The sequence below is a fragment of the Penicillium verhagenii genome (genome assembly GCF_028828195.1).
Source record: "Penicillium verhagenii strain IBT 33310 chromosome Unknown utg000003l_segment0_segment0, whole genome shotgun sequence".
NCBI classification, from domain to species: domain Eukaryota; kingdom Fungi; phylum Ascomycota; class Eurotiomycetes; order Eurotiales; family Aspergillaceae; genus Penicillium; species Penicillium verhagenii.
This window is the reverse complement of record NW_026643167.1, coordinates 3,999,180-4,008,150: the sequence shown is the minus strand read 5'-3', so window position 1 is coordinate 4,008,150 and position 8,971 is coordinate 3,999,180. Positions and strand designations below refer to the sequence as shown.

The 8,971-nt window shown below is 45.0% G+C and overlaps 2 protein-coding genes across 2 annotated transcripts; both read right to left on the bottom strand.

Moving 5' to 3' along the window:
• Window positions 1-1,184: 1,184 nt before the first annotated feature.
• Window positions 1,185-2,954, bottom strand: N7466_002852 (putative aminotransferase; the record flags this gene model as incomplete). Its single annotated transcript, XM_057162250.1, has 7 exons — window positions 1,185-1,467; window positions 1,553-1,720; window positions 1,793-2,070; window positions 2,143-2,170; window positions 2,225-2,637; window positions 2,688-2,754; window positions 2,821-2,954. The coding sequence occupies 7 exons, from the start codon at window positions 2,952-2,954 to the stop codon at window positions 1,185-1,187; spliced, it is 1,371 nt and encodes a 456-aa protein (XP_057025535.1).
• A 1,500-nt stretch (window positions 2,955-4,454) lies between these two features.
• N7466_002851 (FMN-binding negative transcriptional regulator) lies at window positions 4,455-5,234 on the bottom strand (the record flags this gene model as incomplete). Its single annotated transcript, XM_057162249.1, has 1 exon — window positions 4,455-5,234. One exon carries the CDS (start codon window positions 5,232-5,234, stop codon window positions 4,455-4,457), a length of 780 nt encoding a protein of 259 aa, XP_057025534.1.
• Window positions 5,235-8,971: the final 3,737 nt, after the last annotated feature.

Below are 8,971 nucleotides of genomic sequence, written 5' to 3'. Positions count from 1 at the left end.
TGTGCCAAGACCAGGGAATTTTATGAGCACGAAAGAGCCCTACCAATTTGGTAGACCAGAGGCGATGTTGTTGATATGGTAGCCCTTATATTAGACCCAAGAAAGACTAGAGACTGAGAAAAGCCTTGCATGAGGGTTGATTGACAGATTGCGTAGCAGTGTAGCCCAGGCACTTCGAGAAATTTTCGCGAAATCATGGGGTGTAGCCAAGCCACTATTTAAAACGATACATTGGAGAAATGAATATGCGCCAGGAAACTGGACCCATAGTGAACCACGCGACTATAAGTGGAGAAAATCTATTTTACAATACAGACTTTTAGGGTACAATGGATCCACATTTGTAAACTTTTGCGGAAACACAGAGAATCACACTTGGCCTTTGGGTTCTATTGGGGCGTTTTCGGCAATACGTTAGCACATTGAAAGTCGGTAATACGGTTAAGAGCTATATCAGCTATGGGGTGACTGGAGGTCAAAAAGCTAGAGTCCTGTTTATGGCCGTTTGAGATCTTCAAAAATACTTCTGAGTTCTTAGAAATTGTGAAGCCACAGGTTGGTACAAAGCCGGCTTATGATGATCCAGAGTCATAGGATACACATTTTACGCTGATACAAAGTACTGTGATTCATTCATCGTATTCAATTGTTCTCAAGTGCTAGGTACATGTATGTATGCCAAAGTGGATATCTCGTAAATTCAAGGTTTTCATAATTCAAATGTTCCATAGGCTAAATTCTCCAAGAACTACCAGTGGTCGCCAAATATTCTGTAATATCTAGGCATCGGAGGGCGAATTCCGTGCCACTAGATTTGACAATTAAAAACATTTGAATATGTCAATCTGGATCCAATAAATAATGAGTAGCACTGAATTGTACTGCCCACGCGACACCAGGAAAGTATTATGTACAGCGAGCGTGTGTTCGAAGGTCCACTTTCGTAGAGTAAACTCGGAATTTTCTCCCAATCTTTGTTTGAGAACAATTTTCTTTCACGAGTTTTTTTCTTCACGGATAAAAGCTCACGAACCTGTTTAATATACTTAGTATTCTCTTGATGTTATTTTTCCCGAGTCTATGGTCGTCCCATCACGCTTCTTTTATCAAGCCAAATAATCTAGATCGTTTCTGATAGTCTATTGCAGTTCTAACCATTGTACTCCGTAATTTCTGGATCACAGCTAAAACAATTCCAACCATCCCATATCCTCTAAGGATTTCACTAATCTCTGCATGGCGACTTCCAAAATAGCATCCGGAATGGTAAATGTCACTCTAAACCACCCATCTTCAGGCTCTTCGGCAAAATAATTAGCGCCGTCTTTAATCGATACTCCGTTACGGCTGCAGGTTTCCAAAAAGACCTTTTTGACTTCGGATGTGTTGGGAGAGGGAGTTGAAGCATCACCGACGTCAAGAACGCGGGATGGAACGAGGCGAATCCAGAGATAAAAGGCGGCGTTGCTGCAGGAATGGAATTTTAGTATGCGATCAACCAAATCGTGAACCAATGTTATCAGTGCGATGCAGGAAGGGAATTTCAACGTACCTCCCCTTCATGTAAGGGATTCGATGCTTCTTAAGAAAAGATGTGAATTTTCCATAGCTGGCTGCCATTCGTTGGTGATTTGTCTTTCTGAACAAGTCAAGAAATTGAACATCTTCGAGTATCTGAGCCCAGAGATCTTGTGTAAGATAAGCGGGCCACGCAAACAGGCTACGTAGCAAAAGAAATGATAGTTAGTACCTACAATCAACGTATACTGGTCAATGGTAAGTGGCAACTTACTTGATGCTGGCAACCGCTTCTAGCAAGTCGTTATTTCTTGTCTGAAGAACACCAAGGCGGAGTCCATTCGCGCAGAAGTCTTTGCTCATGCCATACATGACGTGAACGCGATATTTGCTGATGATGTTATCGAGGTTCATGCTCAAGACAGATTCAAACTGCTGAGCCTCAGGCTTATCATCATTCACAAAGACTGAGTTGGCATAGATTTCATCACATATCAGGTGCAAGTCGTATTTGGCGCAGAAGCGAGCTATCTCTTTGATGGTTTCCGGAGACTATACACGAGAGAAGATTTAGTACCCTCTCGAAAGACCATCGAGCTCAAAATGGCGGTATTTGTAACCTACATAGCATTTTCCTAGCGGATTGTGAGGGCTAGATCATCAATGTTAGTGATAAATAAAGAGTACGATGGTATTGTGGACTTACTTTGAGATTAAAACAGCACGAACTTTGATGCCTTTCTCTGTGCTCTCTTTGTATGCACGCTCAAAGGCTCTGCGGTTCGCATCAGGCTCGAAGGTATGATCGATAGAATAGTCACGATCCGACTCTCGAAAGGAAACAGGAAGCATTTGACCGCGGCTTCGCATCTGAATATCAATCTCGAAGCCAACATATAGTGGCTGTGGAATTAGGATTCCATCAGAATCATCGCAAATGCACCATGTTAGAGTGTCAATCAATGCCGCTACTCCAGAGGTCACAAGAAATTCATCCTTTGAAACCGGCGACATTGGATGAAAGTTTGAATTGAAGAAGCTCGCCAGTGCTCCTAGCAGACGTGGCGAACCCACAGGTCCTTGACCGTAGGTCAAATGTGTCGAAGTATCAACGTCAAACTAAATTTCGATTAGCATTTTTGTGCTCAACTACCGTTCAAGATACTCACTCCAGACTTGAGTCGATCGGATATTTCCGTATGCATGAGATAGTTTTCTGCGAGGCCCAAGTTGATTCTGTTGTGAGAGAGATGATTAGCATTGAACTCTCCTTCCGGTTGTGAGTCTCCGAAGCCCTCTTACATTCCATTTGGATTATGGACTTTGTCGTAAGGCACCGCTAGAATCTTGCGGATATCTCTCCAATACTCATTCCGAACCACATTCTCAGCTCCTCGAGTAGAAAGCCCGGCCTGGTTTTCGATCAAAACTCCCATTTTGCGAGTGCAGGTATTTCCGGGGGGGGGTTATTTGTTTTTCTCTTTTTTTTCTTTTTTTCTCCTTCAATTGTGGTGAAAAAGAAACAATCTTTGCAGTCGATTCTAAGAAAAGGACCAATACTTATTTACCCCAGTTAAAGGTGAACGTAGTTTAGACTTTTTTTCGACCCTTCTCTTCAGAATTTTTGGTGCATTCGGTTATACGCGGAGAGCCACAAGAGACATTCGGCAAAACGCTAACCCGGGGTGATATCAAACTTCAGTCATAGCCAGTCAGGTACCATTGGCAGAATGGCCCCGAAAAATATCCTTTCACATATCGTGTTTTGCCTCAAGTGCTTTAAAGATTAAATGTTGCCGCGTTCGGCTCCACTCCGAGGAGCAGATTTGCCGATCTTGACCCACCGAACGAAGAGCCTAATACCAGCAAGTGTGCCCACTGGTGGAATTTCCCTAGCGTCCTCGGGGTTTCCCGTCTGCACGATCGGTACCACTAACTGAATGCTCCCTAGACAACTCACGCGCTTTCCCACACCTATGTATGCCCTGTGTTCTAGAATATGACACCACCCCAGTTCCGCAGCCGACTCCAGTGGTATCATCTCCACTTTTTCCAAGCCGCCGATCGAGAGAAGCCAATCTCATACGAGACCCAGCTGAAAAATTGAATGGACTAATGAGATATACAAAACAATCAAAATTCCTTGCGATAACAAGACACATGCTAGCGGAGCCTAGAGGTCAAAACAAGTCGAGCTAAAAGGTGTAGAAGAGAGTCAGACCAGCCGTGCTGCTTAATGAAACCAGGATACTTTGACCAGCTGCTATCTTACTCATCCATCGCGGAAATCCTTTCTTTTAATACCGTGCTGGTTTCCAGCCTGAGGTAATAGGCAAGAAGGGTATCATTGCCGAGATCTGTGCTAGGCGTGACAAGGGGCAGTCTCTAGATGCAGCTGTCGAGGCGCTAGAGCTTGCAAGATGCAGGGGGGAACTTTCTCTCTATGGACTCTCTAAGCTTTTCTCAAAAGCTCGCTAGCTACATTGTTAATTAATACATGACTTTCAATCTTCTGCCGGTAGAACAGATCCACATACAAATCAATTGATGGGAACATTGAATCCTTGAATGTAAAAACGCCCCCGGTACAGGGCGATTCCCTCTTAGGAATCACATGACCATGTTTGTCAGTGCTTCCTTTAGATAGCAGGCTGCGTCTCGCTTCTTCCTTCCTCCTTTGAACAATACAACATCCATATTCGTTCCTTGGCTTGTTCTTCCTCGTTGGTTTCTAGGATTACCTCAAGGGCTAGGTCTGACCCCTGCCCAGGTTGGAACCTTGGGATAGGGTCATGTATTGACGGCTTGGCAGTTTCTCCATAGTAACGCTTGAAATTACATTAGGTGCCAGTTGACCGCAAATTTGACCCACTGTGTATGTTAAACGAAAATATATTCCAGTGCTTCCAAGATGTGACTATTCTCTCTCAAGTGCTTCAAGGATCTTTTTCTGTCTTCGCTTGTTTCATAGCATCGAATTGCCCTGCCCTATAGATTACAAGGTCCGACACCTGGGCTCCAGTAGTAGTGCCCAGTTCCTTAAACCCTTCGATCACTCCATTCCGATCACCGAGACACTTTTCCTGGCTCATTTTAAATCGTCCAGCTATTGATCCGATCTCGATTTCGATGCCGACGAGATTCTTTTGCAGAAGATTAATGTAGGACTTCGGGGCATCGGAGACTTCCCAAGGACTGTCCTGGTTGTTTGGATTGAGTTGCAAATGCGAAGTTTCTGCATGGGAAGATAAATCCGACAGCTGTTTGGTTAAGAACTCTGTGAACTCTGTCGTCTTCGTATCGATATATATTTTCGCACGCCCGTAAACTTGAACGGCTTCGTAATTCCATGTCGGTACAACTTTCCCTGTCTTGGGCTTTGTTTCCTTGTAGTACTTTGGTGTCACGTAGTGATTCACAGGGCCGTTAAAAATGACCAGAACTTCCTCCTCAAGATATTGAGCGCTTGAATATTGTGATTGAGCTTCCATCATCGCTTTTGCTTGCGGATTTGGGCGGGCAATATGACCACGTAGCATTCCAAAGCTAGTCCCACTTTCGCTTCCGCTGTCGACCACCCAGGGAATGTGACTCGCTTGGATTAAAGGGTGAGAGGGAGACCGGATGGATGTAGTCAGAAGACCAAGGGGATTGTCGCGGATGAACTGATGGAGAATTTCAGGTCGAAGTTCTGCATTATATGGTACAATATGCATACTGTCGGATTGAACGGTTTTGAGGTAGATCTTGCGGCGTATATAAGAAGCTTAGGGAGTCTCGTAGTATGATGGACGGTCTGAACGTGAGGGAAAGACAAATATGGTTGAGGGCAAAAGAAGGGCTAGGGACGTGAGGAATATTCTACTATGGAGGGGTCTGCATGGCATAAATTCCACCACTCATAATAGCGCAGAATCAAACCGTTGTTCGGGATCCAGGTGAGGTTAGTATCATAGATAGAAAGATAAAGTGGGATAAGTGGGTTCAATTCTCGTCGGAAAAGTCCGGCCTGTAGACGCAAGATCCCGATCCGGAGGGGCAAAAGGGCCTGGAGTCTGGACTACGACGATAGGGTTCCTCGCGGCCAAGACCCCCCAGAATGGCCGCCTACTAGAAGTGATTTACCACATGTGCACTGTATTGCCACAATTTGTCAGTGTACGGAAGCGGAGTACGTACCCAAAGATGAAAAGATATTATCTCTAGATTTCTACCTCAACACTGTACGATTTGTAACTGTACTATTTATAATTTGAAAAAAAAAAAAAAAAAAAAAAAAATCAAAGGCTTTGTATGATCCAACGGGAATAGGGGAATAGGATGCAAGACTGATTGCATTGGGGACGGGAGCGCAACTATCGAGAAGGGATCGAAGGCAGAGGAGAGGATCTCGGGGAAGGGGCATGTGACGAATGACGTGCCACCAACTGACAGATTGAAACTTGTTTGGTCATGTGACCAGGGTACTCTCACTCTTCTCCCTGTAGATAGTTTTCTCTCCTTTTCTCTTCTTCTTTCTTCTTTGCAGCACCCAATACCACAGTATGACTTTCTCGCCCTCGTTCCTCGTAGACTCGTTCTTCGTGTTCTTTCAAAACTAATATTTTAAGGTTTCTTTTTCAGATTTGATTTGGCTAGAGGCACGTGACCAGGTACGTGACCCTTTACCTTGATGCACTGCACTAGTACATTCTCCTAGTTCGTAGACCTCGTACACCAATCAATCTTGTTATTCTAAAGTAAGACGGAGCTATCCTTCCATTTCGAAAAAGCTGGCCACGGTTGGTAGCTACATTTGGAAGACAAAAAAACACTCCCCAGCTGCTATATAGTTCCAATGGTAGGAACAAAGTAAGTCCGTCCCGTCTAATGGAATTCAGGCTTCAGTCGCGCAATTTGAGACGTTCACCTCCAACTCTCCCAATTACCACCCTGCCCACTGGACAGAGGAATTATTATAGGCTCAAGTGGCCGACTCGCCTTTCCACATAGGGCCACTGTCGTCACCTTAGTACAATCTCTGGAAACATGCTGCGCACCTGCCAACGGTGCAAAAGGCGAAGAATTAAGGTTGGCCGGGCTGAATATCCTATCGAGCGTTCTCTGACGCGGTCTCTATGTAGTGCGACGACCAGCTCCCTGCATGTGTCAGTTGCAGCAGGAGTGATGTTGAGTGCACGTTTATAGATGATGTGTCGAATGAAATCGTATCTCGAAGGTGCGTTACTGAGCCAGGGTTGACTAGATAGAATGGACGATGAATCGCTAAAATTGCTTTCTAATAGCTATATAAAGACACTCTATGATAAACGTGATTCTCTCAAAGCAAAACTAGCATCCAAAGCGACTGCCTCACCTGGGTAGGTCGGAAGTCTATTGGAAATAACGCCTTTTACTCACTCGGCGGTGGATCAACAAGATCGTTCAATGCAGATAAACAGTCGATACCATCTAGGATTCCCCTAGAAAGCAACATTTCAACTAAGAGTAGCGAACTATTTCATCTCCACAGATCACCGCCCGCCTTGATTGTTTCCGCCATAACGCGCTCCCTTAACATCGCAGAATGGCATGGCAAACCTTATGCACCCGAGTCATTAGCGCAAACGGTTCCATTTGCGTCATCGGCTAGGGCAACCATCAGCCCAAAAATCATTAATTCTCTTTTATCGCACTACACATCGTGCATATATCCAACGTACCCTTTACCCCTTGACCTTGCCAAGTTCATCAACGAAAATTTGATATTGGACACACTGGCCATCGAAGAAAGGTTCAAAATTCTGATAAGTTGTACCATTGGTGCCGTCCACCGGAGTTACACCCAAGCCAGTTGGCTCCAAGTCGCGCATATCTGCCGTGAGTGGGCCGGTGAACTCTTCCCCTTTTTCTACGGAAAGCCCGGTCAGAATTCATTGATCGCTGCTGTTGCACTTCTTTTATATGAAGTCTCAGAGCCTTCTCGGGGCATGTTATGGGAGCTTCATGATTTGGCAATTCGGCTCTGTCTTGAGCAAGGCTGGCACAGCTTCCAGAACCCGGAAGATCGTCCCTCCAATCGAGTTCCTTCATCACCTGTACCTTCGGGTGGGGATGCATCGCCGCCCTATCCAGTTCTCTCTGTATTGGATTCCATTAACCGGTATGATGGTCTATGTAAGCTTCTGCTTTTGGATATTACTTTCTGATGATTCAGCAGGTCGCTGAGAATACTTTTCAATCGTCCGAGTATGCTGGATAGTTTGATCCTTACTCCGACTGTCTACGAAGCAAATGTGTTGAAGATTCATAGAAAGGCATGTATTGAATTATTTTGCTTCAATCATGGCTCACAGAACAATCACTGTGTTTTGGATGATGCTTTATGCTTCTTGGCTCAGGAGATTGAGGAAATCTCGCCGACGAATTCCGTCATACAAGAAACATGGCTTTTATTCATTGCTGCCTCTATGGATCATGGGATATGCCTAGCTTGCGAATCACGCCCAGCAGATATACCAGGTAGCCTCCAACACCTTCGGGCTAGGATCTTGAAATCCGCCGTGGACATCATCACTGCTACATATGATGCAGTGATCGTGAAGTCATCATATGAGATCCCGATGTTTGTATCCCCACGAGCATTCAAAGCTGGATGTGCTCTTGTAGTTGCCGTTCAACAAGGGTGGGCGCCATGTAATGGTTGGCCAACTATACTTATGAAATGCACCGAAATTATCACCGCAAATCGCGTGCGCTGGAAAGGCGGCGAGGAGTACAGTGATGCCTGGCGGCATATTTACTCAGCCCTTGAGACATTTGGCTGAAATACTCTCCAGAAACCTTGAAAATGCGACACTTTGATAATCATTCAAGTTCACATGACACCCGTCATTGCCTTTTCAGCAAGGTGTAATCGAGACAACCCTATGGTATCAAAAATCGAATTCTAAGAATAAAATCCGTAAAAGCACAAATATGAATGACGCCAAGACATCAGGGTATTCGCTTGATTACTAGTACTTTGTACGTGGCATACCACCCTGGGCATCGATCTTGACATTTCATTTGACAGTATTAGACCCCCGTACGCCGACTTCATTAGGTATTTGCCGATAATACTTGTACCGTCATTTCGTACCATTGGAACCATGGAAGGGGACCGTGCATAGTGTCGGAATTTCACGAAACTGGGTCGGAGTTTTCCGCGAAAAAAAAAACCCATGTCTATCTTGACCTACGCTGAGTTTACGGAGATGCGGGAGGAGAAACGTGCTTGGGAGTCGTGGGGAAACCCGGACAAGAACGGACAAATCAAGAGCTCTTCCGAATGATACATAATGGCAGCAAATCGTATTCCCCCGATAAACTGACCTTACAAATTAAGAATCAATGCGAAGCCCTTTAAATCCGAGGCGTAGGTTTCGCTCGTTCTCTATCACTCACCCCAAATCATCGAAACGCTTTCTTACCG